The 23,927-nt window shown below is 42.3% G+C and overlaps 1 protein-coding gene across 1 annotated transcript in view; it reads right to left on the minus strand.

Annotated features, from left to right (window-relative positions):
- The window catches only part of LOC124593922 (gustatory receptor for sugar taste 64f-like), a 122,268-nt gene that overhangs the window by 4,962 nt on the left and 93,379 nt on the right, over positions 1-23,927 (minus strand). The window contains 1 exon segment of the mRNA XM_047132271.1: positions 22,884-22,973. Coding sequence (XP_046988227.1) covers positions 22,884-22,973 — 90 coding nt within the window.

The raw sequence follows: 23,927 nt of genomic DNA on the forward strand, positions 1-23,927 counted from the left end.
ATTAAAATCGCTCAAAAGAGGAAAGGCCGCTGGACCTGATGGGATACCAGTTCGATTTTACACAGAGTACGCGAAGGAACTTTCCCCCCTTCTTGCAGCGGTGTACCCTAGGTCTCTAGAAGAGCATAGCGTTCCAAAGGATTGGAAAAGGGCACAGGTCATCCCCGTTTTTAAGAAGGGTCGTCGAACAGATGTGCAGAACTATAGTTCTATCAGTTGTAGAATTTTGGAACACGTATTATGTTCAAGTATAATGACTTTTCTGGAGACTAGAAATCTACTCTGTAGGAATCAGCATGGGTTTCGAAAAAGACGGTCGTGTGAAACCCAGCTCGCGCTATTCGTCCACGAGACTCAGAGGGCCATAGACACGGGTTCACAGGTAGATGCCGTGTTTCTTGACTTCCGCAAGGCGTTCGATACAGTTTCCCACAGTTGTTTAATGAACAAAGTAAGAGCATATGGACTATCAGACCAATTGTGTGATTGGATTGAAGAGTTCCTAGATAACAGAACGCAGCATGTCATTCTCAACGGAGAGAAGTCTTCCGAAGTAAGAGTGATTTCAGGTGTGCCGCAGGGGAGTGTAGTAGGACCGTTGCTATTCACAATATACATAAATGACCTTGTGAATGACATCGGAAGTACACTGAGCCTTTTTGGGGATGATGCTGTGGTATATCGAGAGGTTGTAACAATGGAAAATTGTACTGAAATGCAGGCGGATCTGCAGCGAATTGACGCATGGTGCAGGGAATGGCAATTGAATCTCAATGTAGACAAGTGTAATGTTGTGCGAAGACGTAGAAAGAAAGATCCCTTATCATTTAGCTACAATATAGCAGGTCAGCAACTGGAAGCAGTTAATTCCATAAATTATCTGGGAGTACGCATTACGAGAGATTTAAAATGGAATGATCATATAAAGTTGATCGTCGGTAAAGCAGATGCCAGACTGAGATTCATTGGAAGAAACCTAAGGAAATGCAATCCGAAAACAAAGGAAGTAGGTTTCAGTACACTTGTTCGCCCACTGCTTGAATACTGCTCAGCAGTGTGGGATCTGTACCAGATAGGGTTGATAGAAGAGATTGAGAAGATCCAATGGAGAGCAGCGCGCTTCGTTACAGGATCATTTAGTAATCGCGAAAGCGTTACGGAGATGATAGATAAACTCCAGTGGAAGACTCTGCAGGAGAGACGCTCAGTAGCTCGGTACGGGCTTTTTTTGAAGTTTCGAGAACATACCTTCACCAAAGAGTCAAGCAGTATATTGCCCCCTTCTACGTATATCTCGCGAAGAGACCATGAGGATAAAATCAGAGAGATTAGGGCCCACACAGAAGCATACCGACAATCCTTCTTTCCACGAACAATACGAGACTGGAATAGAAGGGAGAACCGATAGAGGTACTCAAGGTACCCTCCGCCACACACCGACAGGTGGCTTGCGGAGTATGGATGTAGATGTAGATGTAGATCCCCGATGGAGGGCTCGAACCTCCGACGGGGGGTGCCGCGCGGACAAAATTAAAAATAGCTGATAATAGTCCTTATATTAATGGGCAGATATTGTTCAACAAGCCGCCACATGCTTTGAAAACTTGTGAAATATAGCTGTCCCACAGGAAGTTAAAAGGCTTCTTAGTAAATAAATATTTATATTCACTCAGTGAATTCTAACCTACTTGCCCTCTGTTGTAACATGTAATATAATTAGAATATTAATATGAATATATGTACACTACTGTATGTGTTATCTATGTTAATCTGCTCAACCTATGTAGGACGTTTGCAAAAGTTATAAGCTTCATGGCCTACACGCAAAAATTTTAAATAAACAAATAAATAAAAATCAAGAGTTGGTGTTTAGAAGTACTATCTCCTAGTGTTTAGCAGCATGAGTCGCAATGCGCAAATAATTGGTAGTTGTCGGTGTATAGAAGGGAATCTTGATTAAAGTATCCATCTGATGATAGCAATGGGACGAGACACTAGCAAAGTAATCGTCTTTGATACCAAAAGGTAGTACTCAGAAAATAGGGGTTGCTAGAGTGGTACAGTGCAGTCACTGATGGATAAAAGGCCACTGTGAGATGCCTCTCCGAGTAAAATAAAGTGAGTAAAATAAAGTGTACCAAAACCTCTCAGACAAACAGAAGCTAAACGATGTCAAAGTTAGCGTAAGGAGGGCTATGCGTGAAGCGTTCAATGAATTCGAAAGTAAAATTCTATGTACCGTCTTAACAGAAAATCCTAGGAAGTTCTGGACTTACGTTAAATCAGTAAGTGGCTCGAAACAGCATATCCAGACATTCTGGAAATACTAAACACCTTTTTCCAAAGCTGCTTCACAGAGGAAGACCGTACTGCAGTTCCTTCTCTAAATCCTCGCACGAACGAAAAACTGGCTGACATCGAAATAAGTGTCCAAGGAATAGAAAAGCAACTGAAATCACTCAACAGAGGAAAGTCCACTGGACCTGACGGGATACCAATTCGATTCTACACAGAGTATGCGAAAGAACTTTCCCGCTTTCTAACAGCCATGTACCGCAAGTCTCCAGAGGAACGGAAGGTTCCAAATGATTGGAAAAGAGCACAGGTAGTTCCAGTTTTCAAGAAGGGTCGTCGAGCAGATGCGCAAAACTATAGGCCTATATCTCTGACATCGATCTGTTGTAGAATTTTAGAACATGTTTTTTGCTCGCGTATCATGTCATTTCCGGAAACCCAAAATATACTTTGTAGGAATCAACATGGATTCCGGTAACAGCGATTGTGTGAGACCCAACTCGCTTTATTTGTTCATGAGACCCAGAAAAAATTAGATACAGGCTCCCAGGTAGACGGCGTTTTCCTTGACTTCCGGAAGGCGTTCGATACAGTTCCGCACTGTTGCCTGATAAACAAAGTAAGAGCCTACGGAATATCAGACCAGCTGTGTGGCTTGATTGAAGAGTTTTTAGCAAACAGAACACAGCATGTTGTTCTCAATGAAGAGACGTCTACAGACGTTAAAATAACCTCTGGCGTGCCACAGGGGAGAGTTACGGGACCATTGTTTTTCACAATATGTATAAATGACCTAGTGAATAGTGTCGAAAGTTCCATGCGGCTTTTCGCGGATGATGCTGTAGTATACAGAGAAGTTGCAGCATTAGAAAATTGCAGCGAAATGCAGGAAGATCTGCAGTGGATAGGCACTTGGTGCAGGGAGTGGCAACTGACCCTTAACATAGACCAGGCTTCCCAACCTTTTCAGCTGGCGGACTCCTTCTTCAGTCGAAAATCCATGGCGGACCCCTAGTCAGTCAAGAGCACAGTAACTTTAAAAAATGGTTCAAATGGCTCTGAGCACTATGGGACTCAACTGCTGTGGTCATAAGTCCCCTAGAACTTAGAACTACTTAAACCTAACTAACCTAAGGACATCACATACATCCATGCCCGAGGCAGGATTCGAACCTGCGACCGTAGCGGTCGTGCGGTTCCAGACTGTAGCGCCTTTAACCGCTCGGCCACTCTCCGGCCGGCTAGTAACTTTAAATTTCAGAGCGAAACCCATGGGAACTGAAAGCTTCTTAATGCAAGTGCCATGTTCCCAATGCCCCCCCCCCCCCGAAGTATCAATAGTCTTTGGTTTAGAGATGAATGAAAACAACTTGAAATTAACGATACAATTTGAATTCCCACTGTATCCAGACACTTACTAGTGGATTTACTCACTTTGTTCAAAACACTATAGCCTGATTAAAATTACTTGGTAATTGAAATTTCACACGATGGAGCTGTCTTCCTCCAAGAGCAATCAACGTCACGCCTAAACTGTTCGCTGTTGACAAGCTGCCACTTATGATTTGTTCACTTCTACTATTTGGCTACTGCTGTCTAAGGAGCATGCATATTTCGTAACAGTCGTGTGTGTGTGTGTGTGTGTGTGTGTGTGTGTGTGTGTGTGTGTGTGTATGTGTGTGTGTGTGTGTGTGTGTGTGTATGTGTGTGTGTGTGGGTTTTCGTGAAATCCGAAGAAAAATGTTCAAATGTATGTAAAGTCTTCCTTTGGTCGTCCTCCCTCCTCATTCATTTCAACTGGAAACTTCCCTTGTTGTGAAGGCGATGGGGAAACTGCAGCCTTCTTCAATGATCCTGACTTCAGCCACCGACCCATGTTAGAAGTAGTAAACTGGTCAAAAATCGACTTATGAAATTGATAGTGCACTGACAAAGCAAGTTTAACATTTAATGATGCCTGGGGCCGCATACGTGCCAGCGAGCGCTGTGATTGGTCGACAGAGCTCGCTCCGCGCATGCGTAAAAGGTTTCGGCACATCTAGCGCCGTGAACGGGGGCACAAACGACCCCCGTATTGTTGCGAAATAGTTGATCAGAGAAGCCGCATTCTCCGGCACTAAACTGTGTATGCGTTCTCACTTACGAGCCGCAAAGGCTGCTTGGGGATACGACCTGAAGTAAAAGTACACATTTTTTCACACGAAAAAAAAATAGTGATGAATTTGATTTTCACATTTTTATTCAATAATTTTACTCATTATTTTAGACGATTTGGTGAAAGGTGGCCTCGGACCCCCTAGAAAGAGCCGGCGGACCCCAAAGGGGTCCGCGGACCACGGGTCGGGAAGCCCTGATCATAGACAAATGTAATGTATTGCGAATACATAGAAAGAAGGATCCTTTATTGTATGATTATATGATAGCGGAACAAACACTGGTAGCAGTTACTGCTGTAAAATATCTGGGAGTATGCGTATGGAACGATTTGAAGTGGAATGATTACAAAAAGTTAATAGTTGGTAAGGAGGGTGCCACGTTGATATTCATTGGGAGAGTCCTTAGAAAATGTAGTCCATCAACAAAGGAGGTGGCTTACAAGACATTCGTTCGACCCATACTTGAGTAATGCTCATCAGTGTGGGATCCGTACTAGGTCAGGTTGACAGAGGAGATAGAGAAGATTCAAAGAAGAGCGGCTCGTTTCGTCACAGGGTTATTTGGTAAGCGTGATAGCGTTACGGAGATGTTTAGCAAACTCAGGTGGCAGACTCTGCAAGAGAGGTGCTCTGCATCGCGTTGGAGCTTGCTGTCCAGGTTTCGAGAAGGTGCGTTTCTGGATGAGGTATCGAATATATTGCTTCCCCCTACTTATACCTCCCTAGGAGATCACGAATGTAAAATTAGAGAGATTCGAGCGCGCACGGAGGCTTTCCGGCAGATGTTCTTCCCGCGAACCATACGTGACTGGTTCAAAAATGGTTCAAATGGCTCTGAGCACTTTAGGACTTAACATCTGTGGTCATCAGTCCCCTAGAACTTAGAACTACTTAAACCTAACTAACCTAAGGACATCACACACATCCATGCCCGAGGCAGGATTCGAACCTGCGACCGTAGCGGCCACGCAGTTCCAGATTGAAGCGTCTAGAACCGCACGGCTACACCGTCCGGCTACGTGACTGTAACAGGAAAGGGAGGTAATGACAGTGGCACATAAAGTGCCCTCCGCCACACACCGTTGGGTGGCTTCCGGAGTATACATATAGATGCAGATGTATTTGGAAGTGTTTGCACCATTATTCACTTCCTAACAAACTTCTCCTCTTCGTTCCATCATCACCTGTGCTAAATATCCTATGACACTTTCTCCATCCCACTCCGTCAAAGGGAAGTTAGCGGATCTCACACTGCAGTGTAGTCAATATCCTGACTGTGCCACGCAGGTGAGAAGCGACAGTCCAAAGTATTACCAAACTGGTTGACCGTCCTGTATGGAAAATTCTCGGATATTTCATGATTATTATCAATTTTAGATGTTGCTACTGTTGGTATTTATGTATTTGGCGCCAACCTAATGTAACGGCATCCATGAATGTCTGGTTTGTACAATACTTCATTTTAATTGTTTTGGCATGTACTGTATCATTTGATCTTAACTATTTTATCGTAAGTAAATACACATTACAGCAGCTTTTGGGGAATTTTTTTAAGCTCCACTTCTTCAATGGGCTGCTCCATCTAGCAGCACGCTACGTTGCTGTGATGCAAAGATTTCAATGTGTACCAGGATTATGGACACACATCTGTAAACAAACAGAAACCAACTACGCAACTAGACTTTTTTGAGGTGATAATTAAACCTTTATGACTACTCTCAAAAGCAAACGTTCGTGGAAAATAATGTGTATTTGAAAAAGGAAGATATAGCTTCCGGGAAGTTACAATATAAGTTTACTCTGCGACTAGTTTTAATGATATTATCGCCATCTGGTCAGCATAATTGAGTCATAGTGGCGAACTATGGCGAGCCATCATCGTCGTGCACCATGAATCATTAAACTTTGTAAGAAATTGTATATAGATATGTATAACTGAGTGGAGTCCTGCGACATATCGGCTTCTACACATACATAAATTACAGTCCCCTGCCGGCCGCGGTGGCCGTGCGGTTCTGGCGCAGCAGTCCGGAACCGCGGGACTGCTACGGTCGCAGGTTCGAATCCTGCCTCGGGCATGGGTGTGTGTGATGTCCCTAGGTTAGTTAGGTTTAAGTAGTTCTAAGTTCTAGGGGACTTATGACCTAAGATGTTGAGTCCCATAGTGCTCAGAGCCATTTGAACCATTACAGTCCCCTGCCGCAGTTTTTGTCTGTACGTTCGGGCTAATCTGAGGATCTATAGTCGGGGTTATAGCGTAAATGAGTCATACGGGCCAGCTAATGCAATCCATCACAATCATGCACCCTGAACCACTGAAATTTATAAGGAATTGCATACGGACCCATACAATTAGCATGGCACTTTGTTATGAGGCCGCAAACAGCATATCATCTACACACACTTATATTAAAATCTGCTACAGTTTCTGTCTGTAGGTTCAGGTTAAACTGAGGAACTGTGGTAGGGATTTTTGTTAGTGTAGTTGAGCTATACTTGTTTATTGTGCTGAGCCATAGTCTTCATGCACTATGAATTATTAAAATTTAAAAACAGTTGCATATAAACATGTGTAATACGGTTTTCATTAGTAGAGAGATTGGTTCACAAGGAAGGTTAGTTTATATAATTTATAAATTTTGAATAAATTGGTGAACTGTGATGAACTGAAATCTCCGTCTGGTCATCTAGTGGTGAATGACAGAACTCCTTTGGAGTTATCCATCTGTGTTACAAATCAAAGTCCCGGTCCGCATTTTTCTGTCGGTATGTGAAGGCTAATCTTAGGAACTACTGTAGGAATATTTATACGGGTTTCTCTAGTAGACAGAGTGATTCATGAGGAAGGTTTGTGGGTAAATAATATAGCCATAAGGCTGTACCTCCCTTCAGACTGGTACTGCACTGGGGTTAACGAGGTATCGCGGTAGCTTGCGGCTCCCATCATCGCCAATCGCCATGACACGTCGCCCCAAAGCCAATTAATATAGGACAGACAACATTCATGTCTCTTGAGAACTTTGAGAACATTTTGCTGCGGTTGAATCGATGAAAAAAACCATGACTGCTTGGTGCGGTAATAGACTGTACTCGTACTTCATCTAGACGTGGCGGGCAGTGGGATATGGGTGTGACCTGGTGACTCACCTGCATGAGTATGTTTTCGACAATTGTGAAAACTTCTGTGGAAGTTATGAAAACGAAACAAGGTATCCCACAAATTTGCTTCCGTTGGCAGCTACCATCGAGATAATTCCATTGTCACCAAGTGAATGTGAAATAGGGTTTTCCAGAATGAATTTGATCATTAATGACGGTAGAGCCTCTCTGTTAATAAAAGCTGGTTCTTCACTACTTTTTCTGAATGGCCCACCACTGACTCAGTTGCACCCTTCAAAGTACGTGAAATCTTGGCTGCTAAATGGACGACACCCCGCAAGGAAAGAGCGAGACGTGGGACGTACAGAGAAAACCTTTCAAAGCTTTGGACGATTGTATAAACTGTAACTTAACACATTAAGTTTTTTCCTACTTCTTCAGTAGCTTATAGTTCAAATTTACATGTGTTTTTACTGTAGTTTCTTTTTTGTAATAAATCTTTAACTGAGAAATAATATTTAAGTTACTTCGTAAAACATGTAATGAAAGATTGTTGGCGCACACGGGAGTTTTATTTTTTACCATTAAAATTTTGTATTCACACTTTAAAGTGCCGAGAAGAGCATTAAAATATCGTTTTAAGAACCCGCAATTTCAAAAACACCCCCGGGAAGTCACAGTACCGGAACCGCTTTAATTACATTTAAAGCACTGGTTTCAGTTCTCCGAATTTTACTCATAACTCTAAGTGGTGGCGTGTAGTGAAATTACCGATACCCCACACACATCTTCTGGTCATAGATACTAGTGCTATTGTACGTAGCTGGGGCAGATCATTAGTACAGTGTATGCACACTGCAGCTTACAAATGAAGACCACAGCAGAGAAAGGGAGAAATATACTTTTTTGTAAAATACTCGTATATTTAATGATACTTTGTGTAGCTTAAGTTCAGTGTTGTACTAGTGCCTTACGCATGAAAAAGGCTACTGATAGAAATACTGACTTTTTATTGTACACGTGCAGGGGGAAAAGGAGGCAAGTCGAGCGTCTACTGGGGAACAAAAAAGAAGCGTATCTCTAAATGCCACACTGAGTCCAATTAACAGTGAAAATTTTCTGATAGGTAAAATAAAGGACAATACAATATGGGATCGCACATCATCTTTTCATTTAAAACTCGACTAGTGAAACAGATTTTGTTTGACACTGAGACCCAGTCTGAATTTCATCGTGAGTACAACGTACGATGGATAATTTTACCGATGGTGACGAAAAAAATCCAGAACTCCAGAAGAAATGGTCCCAGAATTTCAAGATGGAGAACCTTTTCGCTCTCAAAATGCTTGCCAAAAAGAATCACATACAGAAAAAGCTACGACTGTAATGGTTTACCGTGCCACTGTCATTTTGTTTGGCCTTGCAGTGTGAGATATTTTTCAGCTTTCCTCTCACATCTCGAGAGAAATCCGTAGACTTGTAAGAACTTAAAATATTCTGTTCTCCCAAAGCCAAACACTACAAATCTTCTCTAGCGCATAAGAGGTATATTGTCTTCATCACCGCATTTATGAAGTATTACTACTTTCAAAATACTGAACAATATTTAAATATACAAAAGTTTCTTTTCATGGCACAGTAAATTTATAAAACCCAGAAATAAACTAAATGTGTTTCGAGCATACAATGTAGTATACCCTGCAAGGATTCATGTCACTTTGGTTTCAATTACATAAAAATACTCATACAACTAAAACGTGTACAATTACTTCATCAATTACGTGCTACTAACAAAGGTAGGTTTCAGGAACTCAATTTAGGCACATGTATCGTCAGGTGTCAATTTTTAAAACTGCTCTCCTGTTGAGTTTGTTCACATGGATTTATTGCACCCTCTTTTTGGCTGTGGTACTCAAATGTATATTCATTTTTGAAAAACGAACCTGTTTATTGTAAAGGTCAAACGTTTTCATATACTACCAGTGCGTTAAGTATACAGGGACATACACAATTATTTATAATTCTTAATGATTCATGACATGATAACGCCTCGCCATAGTTATCCAGTATGAGTCAGTTACGTTTGATCACACAATGATGATAATGATACACAAATCTGGTCACTTGCCCGCGAAAGGCAAAGGTCTCGAGTTCGAGTCTCGGTCGGGCACACAGTTTTAATCTGCCAGGAAGTTTCATCGGTAATATCGCTTTTTGAGATGGTATCTACGAAGTTCTAGAGCCACATTAGACGAAGAGGGTGACATCTGGAGGAAAACTACAATAATTATAAAAATGTTTTTTTCTAAAACAAAAGTAATCGTCTTTGGCAAAGACAGAGTGAGAATTAACAGTAAAATTAACATCTGACTGAGATATACTTCTACAGAGCAACATCATAAGGGATGAATGGTCTGTGGCAGAGGTAGGAAACAGAATTCCCCGACCAAAAGCTACAATCGGTATAGCAGATGTGGAGTAGTGATATGAAAAGCCAACTACTACAAGATGCGCAAAATAAAAGTGGCCCAGAAATTATTTCATGCACTTAATTAGCCACTCCAACTTATATAACCCACATCCAGGGTGGATGATGTAAGATGGGTTGCCTATCTACATGTGCATGAAATATTTTCTGGCCCAATTTTAATTTTCCCACCCTGTAGTTAAGCAGCAGCTGAGGAAAAGCACACACAACGACTCGGAACAGTACCATATTTGAGAGTGCTTGATTGACCCTAGGCTGAACCTAGGGCGTGGGCCATACGGGGGCAGTTTGTGATGACTAACCTGCAAAAATATTATTATCTTCGAGCAATTTTCGGTTTAAAGGATATAACACAGAATTTAAGATTTACTACTGAATTCTATACAATTTTATTATAGATCAGAGGTTACCTAGTTGCTATTACCGTTGGTCGCAAACCTCTTACTGTGACTACGTAAGGGCCGCCGCAAGTTCCAAAAATATTGTGCTATCACACAAGTTATTATTCCAAACTGGGATTCCCCCGCCGCAGTACCAGCTAGACAGGGCTCAAAAGAACGACGTTCTACAAGGGCCCTCTGTCTCCACTCAGGAGGGACTGAAAGATTTGTAGAAGGATCATTTAGCAATCGCGAAAGCGTTACGGAGATGATAGATAAACTCTAGTGGAAGACACTGCAAGAGAGACGCTCAGTAGCTCGGTACGTGCTTTTGTTAAAGTTTCGAGAACATGCCTTCACCGAAGAGTCAAGCAGTATATTGCTCCCTCCTACGTATATCTCGCGAAGAGATCATGTGGATAAAATCAGAGAAATTAGAGCCCACACAGAAGCATACCGACAATCCTTCTTTCCACGAACAATACGAGACTGGAATAGAAGGGAGAACCGATAGAGGTACTCAGGGTACCCTCCGCCACACACCGTCAGATGGCTTGTGGAGTATGGATGTAGATGTAGATGTAGAACTAAAAATTAGAAGAACGAACGATAACGGGCAGGTCACAATGAGATCAATGGTGGGCCGTGGGCTATGCATCCCTGTTATAGATGCTTGTTTGCGCAACCATTTAGATTAGATTAGATTTACTTCCATTCCAACTGATCCGTAGTGAGGAGGTCGTCGAGGATGTGGAACATGTCGGAAAAACAACAATATATGACAAATATTTACAACTAAAACAAATAAGCTAATGTACTTTCCACAGGTCCCAAGTGGAATTATCGTCATTTTTTAATGAACACTATGCGAATGAGTCATTTTACAAATACTAATGCACTGAATTTAAAATTAAAAAGTTTATTTATTTATTTATAAGGTAATAAACATGTAATACAACTACTATAATACTTATTTACATTGAACACATTACTGCACTGAAATGGTGCAGAAGTTAGATTGTACTTACACACACACACACACACACACACACACACACACACACACATTTACAATGAACACATTACTGTACTAAAATTGTGCAGAAGTTATATTGTATGTATACACAAATCAGTTGGTTTTACTGAGGAGTTCATCAATGGATGCAGCACCACCTGTAATTAATTATTTTTAGTTTTCCATCTTAAGCTTACGGCATTTAAAGAGTATTTTTCATGAGATGGCTGGCTCTGAGCACTATGGGACTTAACGTCCGAGGTCATCAGTCCCCTAGAACTTAGAACTACTTAAACCTAACTAACCTAAGGACATCACACATATCCATGCCCGAGGCAGGATTCGAACCTGCGACCGTAGCGGTCGCGCAGTTCCAGACTGTAGCGTCTAGTAACGCTCGGCCACTTCGGCCGGCTTTTCATGAGATGCGTTTTGCTTTTATTTATAAAGCAACTTCTGTGGTCATTTTGGAAATATAGATACATAATATGATTATAAATTTTTATATTTATTGATTAAAAACTGTATTTCCCTATAAAACTGGCTTGCAATGTATTCACAGTGTTTTAGATTCTTGTTTACACATTCTGCAAATCACCGCTTTTCCTTTAACACCAATGCAGCGTAAAGAAAAACGGGCCCAAGAAAGGCGAAAAGCCGAAGAAAGTGAATATGCACCAAGTTTCTTTCGGTTTCACCCCTCCGCTAACAAAAAATGAAAGGTCAGGTTACTGTGCCTGCTGAGCGTGGTTACTATGGTCAAGCCGATAGTTAGTGTGTAGTAACAAGTGACGCTGACTGCAGATCTCATTGTAGTCACAACCCGCAATTACCTCTACGATTCCTGTCTTCAGCAGGATGCCTTTTAAATAAAAGAGCTGTCACGCTGCTCATATCGAAATTTGAAGAAATAATTGAGTACAGGATGCGGCGCTTAAATTCGGAAAAAATGTCAATTTGAATTCATTGAATCCTCATGACTTAAGACACAGTTTAATTGATACGTCCTCTGTGTGGGATGAACCTCGCAGCACTAAGTCCTTGGCAACAGCTTCTACCAATCCGAGCGCTAGTATTAAAAGGACATTCCCCCTTTCTTCTTTTACAGTCTGCCCCGTTTTGAGCGAGCATCGCTATAACAGGTGGCGACGAGTCTGGTGCAATATTTATGACTAAATGTGTCTGTACCACCTCATTATCTAAAACATTTGCAACATAAGTAACACCATCAATAGCTTCCTGTACATCCTTCTCTGTATCTACAACAAAATTACCTTTCGCAGCTACACTCTGCACAACACACAAATCATTGTACCTCCCTTTACATCTCCGTCCTGGATTACACCTTCCTCAGGATCCACGACCTGTATACATCGCCCATAAACTTCCAACGAGGTATATAGCACTGAATCTAAATTAATATCCCCCATGTTGTTATGCACACGCTAATTTAGCTCAATAGAGCACACATTTAATTAGTTTGGCATTACAGCTAATTCTGCCTCTGAATTCTCACAAGACATTAGAGCTGCTAATCCCTCATTTTCCTTAACTTCCACACTCTTACTACCTTACACATCATTTAAACTCTCAATACTAACTTCTTTCTCCTGACTGCTTTCACTCAAGTACTACTCTTAACATCTTGTGTCTGACCGTATACTGATGGAGGAATTATTTGCTTCCAGTGTCTTTCCCATTTATCTTCCTTTCTTTTCTCTCTTATCTTCATAAAACTGTCGACAGCTTTAACTAGGCCAGTGGTCGGCAAACTCATTAGTCAACAGAACCCAGTAGCAACATTTCTGTACAACGATTGAAATTTCTTTTGGGAGCCAAATTTTTTAAACTACTCGTATATAGGCAGATACGTCCGCCTGCTTAGCTGGGTAGTAACGTGCTCGCCTCCCATGCAAGCGGGCCCGGGTTCGATTCTCGGCTGCGACGGGGATTTTCTCCGCTCAGGGACTGGGTGTTGTGTTGTCCTCATCATCATCTCATCCTCATCACCGGCGCGCAAGTTACCCAATGTGACGTCGAATGAAATAAGACTTGCTCCTGGCGGCCGAACTTCCCCGAATAGCGGCCTCCCGGCCAACGACGCCATACGCTGATTTCCTTTTTATAGGCATATACGTTGTTTTTAACTTAATTGGTGTACTTCGAAGCTGGCCTTTGCTGAAAATGTCCTCGATCTGGTTGAGGAACGTTCGCTGTTGTCGATCTCTTCCAATTCTCCCATCCACAATCGTTTTGTATTACTCCCTTCGTCTATCTCCTTTCATTTATTCTCTCCATATCTCCAGACAATTTCAACATACCCTTCTCAATACTCTACACTTCGACTTCTTTCACTTCAAAACGCTCACTGAAATTAACATAATGAACTTTACTTCGAATTTTAAATTAAAAGTACGTTGCATTTGATATCATACTTAATAACGATATAATTTATTGATAAAATTAAATTGTAAGATGTCTATAAAATTAAATTATGCCAATGACAGACATACACTATGTGATTAATGGTCTTGCATCTCACTGGAAAATTTGGGCAGGTTAATCAAGTTAGTATGTTGCTATTTTTAATTTTAGGCACGATTTCAGTTTCTCAGCAATAAGACGACTTCTCAATTAACTCTTGATAGAGCTAGTGCTTGAAAATGATTGTTCGCATGAATATGTAGACCAAAATAACGAGAGGACAGCAATTTTAGGTAAATATTTGAAATTGTTCATATGAAATTGTAGTAGAATATCTATACCTACACCTACATCTACATTGTTACTCTGCAAATCACATTTACGTGCCTGGTACAGGGTTGATCGATTAATGGTCTTGCATCTCACTGGAAAATTTGGGCAGGTTAATCAAGTTAGTATGTTGCTATTTTTAATTTTAGGCACGATTTCAGTTTCGCAGCAATAAGACGACTTCTCAATTAACTCTTGATAGAGCTAGTGCTTGAAAATGATTGTTCGCATGAATATGTAGACCAAAATAACGAGAGGACAGCAATTTTAGGTAAATATTTGAAATTGTTCATATGAAATTGTAGTAGAATATCTATACCTACACCTACATCTACATTGTTACTCTGCAAATCACATTTACGTGCCTGGTACAGGGTTGATCGAACCACCTTCACAATTCTCTATTATTCCAGTTGGTTTGGTTGGCAGGAGAGCCAACACCGTGTTACTAGAGGAGGCCGAAAGGCACGCGTTTTAGCTCACGCAGGCTGGCGTGAGGTCTGGAACAGGACAAGGAAATTAGAATTTAGAAAAACGGACATAGCTGGTGGAATACTTAACTTTAATCCATTAATGGTGAACGTCGCTCTTGATGGTACATAATTACAGTATCAATAGTAACTGAATATGGCGCCTTGCTAGGTCGTAGCAAATGACGTAGCTGAAGGCTATGCTAACTATCGTCTCGGCAAATGAGAGCGTAATTTGTCAGTGAACCATCGCTAGCAAAGTCGGCTGTACAACTGGGGCGAGTGCTAGGAAGTCTCTCTAGACCTGCCGTGTGGCGGCGCTCGGTCTGCATCACTGATAGTGGCGACACGCGGGTCCGACGTATACTAACGGACCGCGGCCGATTTAAAGGCTACCACCTAGCAAGTGTGGTGTCTGGCGGTGACACCACACCAGTCTCGTACAGAGCACGGAAAAAACAAACATGTATATCTTTCCGTGCGAGCTCTGATTTCCCTTGTTTTATTATGGTGATAGTTTCTGCCTATGTAGATCGGCGTCAACAAAAGATTTTTTCATTCGGAGGAGAAAGTTGGTGACTGGAATTTCGTGAGAAGACTCCGCCGCAGCGAAAAAGCCTGTTTTAATTATGTCCACCCCAAATCCTGTATCATTTCTGTGACACTCTCTCCCCTATTTCGCAACGATATAAGACGTGCTGCCCTTCTTTGAACTTTTTCGATGTACCACGTCAATCATATGTAGTATTCAATTTGGATGAAGCCCGACCGATAGGCATTACATGCATTGATCAAAAATGATAGTGCATTGAGAATGGCTAGTTTCTAGCTGAAATCTAGGTCTGCCAACAAAATTTAAAAAGTACGACTGATAGCTGAAATCTATTATTTACAAGTCAATGTAACAGTCGCTGAGTGGAACAGCCCTCTGAATGGAAGGTAACCTGATCAATCCTATCTGTTAAGGATTCCACACCACGCAGCAGTATTCTAAAATAGTACGGACAAGCGCAGGTTCAAATGGCTCTGAGCACTATGGGACTCAACTGCTGTGGTCATAAGTCCCCTAGAACTAAGAACTACTTAAACCTAACTAACCTAAGGACAGCACACACATCCATGCCCGAAGCAGGATTCCAACCTGCGACCGTAGCGGTCGTGCGGTTCCAGACTGTAGCGCCTTTAACAGCTCGGCGACTCCGGCCGGCGACAAGCGTAGGCTAGTGTTGGCAGTTTGCTTAGTAGATCTATTACATGTTGTAAGTGTCCTGCCAATAAAACGAAGTCTTTGGTTAGCCTTCCCCACAACATTTTCTATATGTTCCTTCCAATTTAAGTTCTTCATAATTTTCATTCCCAGGTACTTAGTTGGATTTACGACCTTTAGATTTGACTGGTTTATCCTGTAACCGAAGTTTAACGGATTCCTTTTAGCACTCATGTGGATGACCTCACACTTTTCGTTATTTAGGGTCAATTGCCAATTTTCGCGCCATACAGATATCTTTTCTTAATCGCTTTGCAGATTGTTTTGATCTTCTGATGACATTACTAGTCGATAAACCCCAGTGTCATCTGGGAACAACATAAGAAGGGTATTCAGAATGTCTCCCAAATCGTTTATACAGACAAGGAACAGCAAATGGAACGCCCGAAATCACTTCTGTTTTACTCGATGACTTTCCGCCAGTTACTACGAACTGTGACTTCTCTGACAGGAAATCACAGATCGAGTCATGTAAATGAGACGATATTCCATAAGCACGAAATTTCACTACAAGCCGTTTGTGTGGCACAGTGCCAAAAGCCTGCCGGAAATCTGGAAATACGGAATTAATTTGAAATCCCTTTTCAATAGCACCCAACACTTTGTGCGAGTAAAGAGATAATTGTGTTTCACAAGAACGATGTTTTCTAAATCCGTGTTGACTGTGTGTCAACAGACCGTTTTCTTCCAGGTAATAAATAATGTTCGAACACAATACGTGTTCCAAAATACTGCTGCAGATCGACGTTAATGATATGGACCTGTAATTTAGTGGCTTACTCCCCTGTCTTTCTTGAGTATTGGTGTGACCTGTGCAACCTTCCAGTCTTTGGGTACGGATCTTTCGTCGAGCGATCGGTTGTATATGATTGTTAAGTATGGAGCTATTGTATCAGCATACTCTGAAAGGAATCTAACTGGTATACAATCAGGACCGGAAAACTTGTTTTTGTTAAGTGATTTAAGTTGCTCCACTACTCCAAGGATATCTATTTCTACGTTACTCCTGTTGGCAGCTGTTCTTGATTCGAATTCTGGAATATTTACTTCGTCTTCTTTGGTGAAGGAATTTCGGAAGACTGTGTTTAGTAACCCTGCTTTGGCTTCGCTGTCTTTGATAGTATCTCCTTTGCTATGGCGCAGCGAAGGCATTGATTGTGTCCTACCAGTAGCACACATCACATGCGACCAGAATCTCTTTATGGTGGTGATATTTGGTTTGTGGGGCGCTCAACTGCGTGGTTATCAGCGCCGGTACAAATTCCCAACCCTTACACAGTGCAGTCTGGCCACTTTCACGAATGATGATGAAATGGAGCGGACAACACAAATACTCAGTCCCCGAGCGGGAAAAATCCCCTTTGTGGCCGGCATTCGAACCCGTGATCCCGTGATCCAGAGACAGCAACGCTGGCCACTAGACCACGAGCTGCGGACCCAGGTTTCGAGACAACGTACGTACTTTTAATTTCACCGTGTGAAGAAGTCTTATTACTTTTTGAGCGTTCAACGCCTTCAGTTTCTCTTTTTGACTGCAACAAAGAAGTAGTCCGATTCCGCTGGGGACGGGGAGAGGGTGTGGGGGGGGGGGGGGGGAGGGGGGGGGCGTGTGAATGAACAACAAGATTTCAGATGTGAAGAAATAGCAGACCAGTTGCATTAAAAAAATTTTTTTAATGCAACTAGTGTGCTATTTCTCCACATCAGCATTCTTCAAAAGCAGTTGCTGAAAATAATGGACAAAAATCTAATTGACAAGGTTGAGACGTGTGAGGGGAAATGCTGACATAATTGGCGCTACCAACAAAAAACTGCAACGTTTAACTTCACCACGCAATTTTGACACTACAGCAGCTAGGTCGATGGCGTTGGCAGCGAAGTCTACATGAAGTGTTCTGGACAAATCTGACATGTGACGAAAGCGAACGACTGACCCAACGGCCACCTTTCATTCTGCCACTTACATGCAAGCACTATTTTTAGCAAAGTGATTTTCGCCAAGCGTGAACATACATCATTTTCCTTTCCATTTTTGGTCTAAGGGGGATACGCAGGCTGCCAGCTTGTTTTTGTACAGAATATCTAATAATAAATCAATACTGAAATACACACCTCTAAAACCGGCAGCATATTCACTATGTGCAGCCGATATTTTCATGGGCCAGTACGTCGATGTATCCTCCGTCGATGTATCGATTGTTCAGATATATCGATGGCAGACAAAGATATTCATTTAAATATCGATATATCGGATTCCACAGATCTATAAAAATATCTACAGTCCTAGCAAGAGGTCGAACGAAGAATGCATGTGCAATGAATGCTCTTTAAATGCTGCCAAGGGGTATATGCTATTTTTCTGCATGTTTTATACTAATAAAAACCTACTGGTAATGGTGATTTTTGTCACCGAAATTAGTTTGGGAAAATAAATAAGGAAAACAAATAAGAAGGTGTTTTGAATCAAGGCGGACTCAATTTCTGATATTATTGTTTTTCTATGCAAACACGGATCAATATACTATATATTTTTATATGTGTGGTGTCTGTCCCTTCGGACATGTGTGAAAGAACAGGCATCATTTATTTTCGTTTCCGTACCCGTATGTATACAGGGTGTTTGGAAATTCGCGTGACAAACTTCTGGGAGGGGAGTGAATACTTAATATTTTGATTAGGTGGTGGTGGTAAATTCCTACGGGACCAAACTACTGTGGTTATCGGGCCCTAGGATTACGCACTATTTAATCTAACTTAAACTAACTTACGCTAAGGACAATACACACACAGACACACACACACACACACACACACACACACACACACACACACACACATACACACGCCCGATGGAGGACTCGGACCTTCGACGGGGGGATTTTGATTAGGAACCCATGTCTGCACACGTACCGTTTCAATGCTACAACCATCTGAAAACATGTTGGTAACGCGATGAAAAAGGAAATGAAATGTCGTGTGGCTAGGGCGTCCCGTCGGGTAGACCGTTCGCCTGGTGCAGGTCTTTCGAGCTGACGCCACTTCGGCGACCTGCGCGTCGATGGGGATGAAATGATGACAACATAACACCCAGTCCCTGAGCGGAGAAAATCTCCGACCCAACCGAGAATCGAACCCGGGACCTTAAGATTGACATTCTGTCGCGCTGACCACTTTTTTATTTTTTTTATTTTTTTGTTTTTGTTTTGATCGTTGTGTTTGGTCGTTGCGGACGTCGCAAGACATCCTGTTCAAGTTCGTTGGTTGATCCTTCCACTTATATTTTTATTACAGAGGCCATCCGGCTCTCTGACCGAACACGCTGAGCTACCATGCCGGCACCATTCAGCTACCGAGGGCGGACGGTAACGCGATAACTTTTACAAGCAATGTATTTGGCGTGACCCAGTGAATCACATGTTTTACAATTCCACTCATTAATAGCCAAAGAAATTGCCGTGTACACATTGACGGTTTCTCTTCAACATGATGTAGAAGGGCCTCTTCCACTTTGGGTGTTCGGCATCTGCTTGGGTCTCCACAGTCACTCCTGCTGACGGTGAAGGTACCCCTTTCTCGAAGTCGCTGCATAATTGTGGCGAAAAGGATACGCGATACACTGTGGATAACGATCTTGATGAAGGCCACGAGCAGCTCTTCAATTACCGTGAGGTTCACCATACCGAAGGCTCATGTAGGGGTATTCTGCAAATATGCACTCAACCATGTTGCTCTGACACTGACAGATACCTGAATGAAGTTCGAACCACGTCATAGAGGTAGGGTAGACTTCAAATGACATCAGCCAAGCCGACATAAGCACCTGTCACCATGACTACCCTGTTGCATGGCTACCCAGCAAACACGCTTTCAAACGACTGTAGCACGGAAATGATTCGTTTCCGGGCATCGGTTCCAATTGAAAATATAGCCTACTCAGTCCCCTGTACAAGCGTAACACCTTGCAGATCAGTAAATTTTAATTACGACATTAGCCGCCGGCCGTTGTGGCCGAGCGGTTCTAGGCGCTTCAGTCCGGAACCGCGCTGCTGCTACGGTCGCAGGTTCGAATCTTGCCTCGGGCATGGATGTGTGCGATGTCCTTAGATTAGTTAGGTTTAAGTAGTTCTAAGTCTAGGGGACTGATGACCTCAGCTGTTAAGTCACATAGTGCTCAGAGCCACTTGATTTTCGACATTAGCCGCAATCGGGCATTGAAATAAAGTCTCTGGCGACAAGTATACCGCTCGCATAACGTGGGAAATCTGGATTCGAGTACCAGTCCAGCACAAATTTTCACTTGTTGCCACTGAATTTATTTCAGTGCCCGATTGCGGTTAATATAGGAATTTCGATTTCGTTATGTATATATACGGCTGCGGGATCAAAAACAAATCATTCGGACAGGTCCGAAAGAACAGACACCACGCATATAAAAAGCTGACGTGTTCTATCTCGTTCCTTTCCCACCTGATGTAGATGAATCATCCTTAAGGAGGCCGATAAACTAAGAACTTAAGGTCGTTTCCTCGGTACATTTTCGTAACGACTCATTTACTGAGTTAAAAGACCGTATTCCATGCAAGAACACCTGGTAAAAAAATTAGTCACTCTCACGCTAATAGCGTGCAACACCACCTACAGCCATGATAATGGCCTTAATTTGGCGGAGGAGAGGGTCCTATCGGGTGTGAAAGCTGTTGTCACTGGCAAGCAGTGAAACTCGCCTCCGGTACCTGTCTGTTAATCTTTTTACGAGCACTGTTATTACGCCGTGTTACGTGACAACTAGTGATTCACCACCCCTTGCAGACACGTTGGAGAGTTCGCGTTGATTCACCAACAAACAGGACAGCTTCATTCACGGTGCGGTAGCGGGCACGCCCAAACACAATATTTTCTTTCTGCTATTGTGTGACGTCTTCTCGTCGACCCATATAAATGCGCTGATTCCATACAACCGACTTGCACGTAACACATCACTTCAGCGGTAGAGGGTAACATGATCATGTGGTACAAGTTCTGCACTACCTGTAGCTCTGCTAGCGATGAGTGTGGTGTATGGTGTGAGAAGTGGCAATAATGAAAAGTGTGAGGTCATACAATTGAGAGCTAAAAGGATTCCGTTAAATTTCGGCTACCCGATAATCACACAAATCTAAAGGCTGTCAATTCAACTACATACATAGGAATTTCAATTAGAGCAGCTTAAATTGGAATGATCACATACGTAATGTTGTGGGGAAGGCAAACCACAGACTGAGTTTTAGTGGGTGAATACTTACAAGGGAAACTCCCCATCGCGCTCCTCTCAGATGTAGTCGTAAGATGTCCCAGTGGAGAGTCCACAAAGAACTGAACACAGATCAAACATGAAAACAGCAAAATAGAAACAGTGAATAGTCCAAGCTCAAGATGTGCAGCACACGAGCGTAGCCCTGTAGCTGCAGAGTCGCGGTTATGTGGTCAGGATGTTGGACTGCGAAGGGGAAGATCTGTATTACCAATTTTCTTTTTTTTCACAAAATTATGAACTTAATGTCCGGTCGTTGACGTATCTTTTCTCCTTCTGTAGTCTTGGCAATTGTATTATAGAATACATAGAATATGTACTGCGGGAGGTATAAATTACCGTCGCAGTGAAAGCAGGCGAGATGCCGTACCGATCTTTCACAGAAAAGAAAGCAACAAATAAGCGGATGTAAACTATGTTACAACAAAGGAACTGAAAAGTCAAAACTTCCAAAACGGAATGCAAGAGTCATAACATGAGGTACTTGCGTCCCTTTCTTACATCTCGCTGTTGCAAAACGGACGCTATACCACGATACAGACAAAATATGAATACATCGAACAAACACGTCAATAACCGGAGGGAAAGTTCATAATTTTGTGAAAAAAAGTGCCATGAGCGAGATTTGAACATGGAACTCCTCCTTTGAGGTGTTTTTTTTCTTTTTTCTTTCTCTCTCTCTCTCTCTTTTTTTTTAAAAGAAATCTCATTTTGCTCGTTATCGTTCGATGCATTTGTTCAGTGCGAGCGCCCCATGACACCCGCTAAAATTCATCGTTCGCCCATTCATTGAGTTTTTTTTAATTATTTTATTACAGAGGGCAACTAACCCTCTGACCGAGCATGCTGAGCTACCGTGCCTGCATTGTGTAAGACCGTGCCCACACAACCACGTGGCTACGCAAGCTTGGTCGGTAGTGCATGTCTTGAGCTTGAACCGTTCACTGTTTCTATTTTGCTTCTTTTATCACAGTTCAGTACATTTTTTGCCTGTTTTCATGCTTGATATGTGTTCAGTTTTTGACGAGGTATCCACTGGGCCATCTCACAACGATGGGCAGTTTCACTTGTTAGAAGATTCAACGGGCATACTAGAGAGACTGCCTACACTACGGTTGTGCGACCTGTGCTAGAAAATAGCGGTGCAGACTGAACTGATAGAGGACATCGAACAAAGTTCAACGAAGAGCACTTCATTTTGTGTTATCGCAGAAGGGGAGAAAGAGAGAGAGAGAGAGAGAGAGAGAGAGAGAGAGAGAGCGAGCGAGCGAGAGCGAGAGAGGAAACGATACGGCGAGTTACGGTGGCAATCATCATTAAAATAAAGGCATTTTTCGTTGCGACGGGATCTCTTCAGGAGATTTCAATCTCAAACGTTCTCCTCTGAAAGCGAAAATATTTTGTTGACAGCCACATACATAGGAAAACATTATCGTTGTAAATAAGTAAGAGAAGTCAGAGCTTGCACCGAAAGATTTAAGTATTCGTTTTTCCTGAGCGCTGTCAAAGGGTGGGTCGGTAGAGAAGGAGTGGGAAAGTGGTTCTATGAACCCTCTGCCAGGCATTTAAGTGTGAATTGCGCAGTAGTCATGTAGATGTATGTGTTAAGATGATGGCTACAATTTTGTCCGGTGAGTTGTTTAGTTTGCGCAAAGCACAGCGTACTTACTGTTAATATCAGTTTCCTGGTGATGGAGAAAAATTTTAAGCCGGTGAAAGCCACTTCATCCCAGATAACTTGGTCCATCAGGCGTTCGACCTGAAACAGAATGTTTAAACCCTGAATAAGATTTTCTTTACACACATTGTGCGACAGAAAAGTGTTAGGGGATTGAAGTAGATCGAGTGTATATACTGTATAACATATGTATAGGTCACAGTACGGATAGTGTTCGTCGCTACTTTTCGCTGCATAATTGGTCTCACATTGAAGAAACACTGGTACTGGTCGAACAAAAGATGTCACTCTCGCGAGGGGCCTGTGTCAGTTTGAAGTAGATTCACTGCGTTGGATTGTGGATATACTTTGTCACGTGTTAATTCGGGTAACCAAAGCTTCAAACTTAGTGCAACACGACGCTATTTTGACGTCACACACGCTTATCGAAGACCCCAGGAACTGCTATCGGCTGTCGTTAACATTCGATGCTGGGCGCTTGGGAAGCACCATATTGGATTCCATAAATAAAAATGCAGTAAATGAAGCAGGCAAAAAGGAATACAAACGTCTCAAAAATGAGATCTAGAGGAAGTGCAAAATGGCTAAGTAGGGATGGCTAGAGGGCAAATGTAAGCATGTAGAGGCATATATCACTAGGGGTAATATAGATACTGCCTACAGAAAAATTAAAGAGAGCTTTGGAGAAAAGAGAGCCACTTGTACGAATATCAAGAGCTCAGATGGAAACCCAGTTCTAAGCAAAGAAGGAAAAGCAGAAAGGTGGAAGGAGTATATAGAGGGTATATACAAGGGCGATGTTCTTGAGGACAATATTATGGAAATGGAAGAGGGCTTAGGGGAAGATGAAATGGGAGATATGATACTGCGTGAAGAATTTGACAGAGCACCGAAAGACCTAAGTCAAAACAAGGCCCCGGGAGTAGACAACATTCCATTAGAACAACTGATAGCCTTGGGAGAGCCAGCCCTGACAGAACTTTACCACCTGGCGAGCAAGAAGCACGAAACAGGTGAAATACCCTCAGACTTCAA

The sequence above is a fragment of the Schistocerca americana genome, chromosome 2, assembly GCF_021461395.2.
Source record: "Schistocerca americana isolate TAMUIC-IGC-003095 chromosome 2, iqSchAmer2.1, whole genome shotgun sequence".
Taxonomy (NCBI): Eukaryota; Metazoa; Arthropoda; class Insecta; order Orthoptera; family Acrididae; genus Schistocerca; species Schistocerca americana.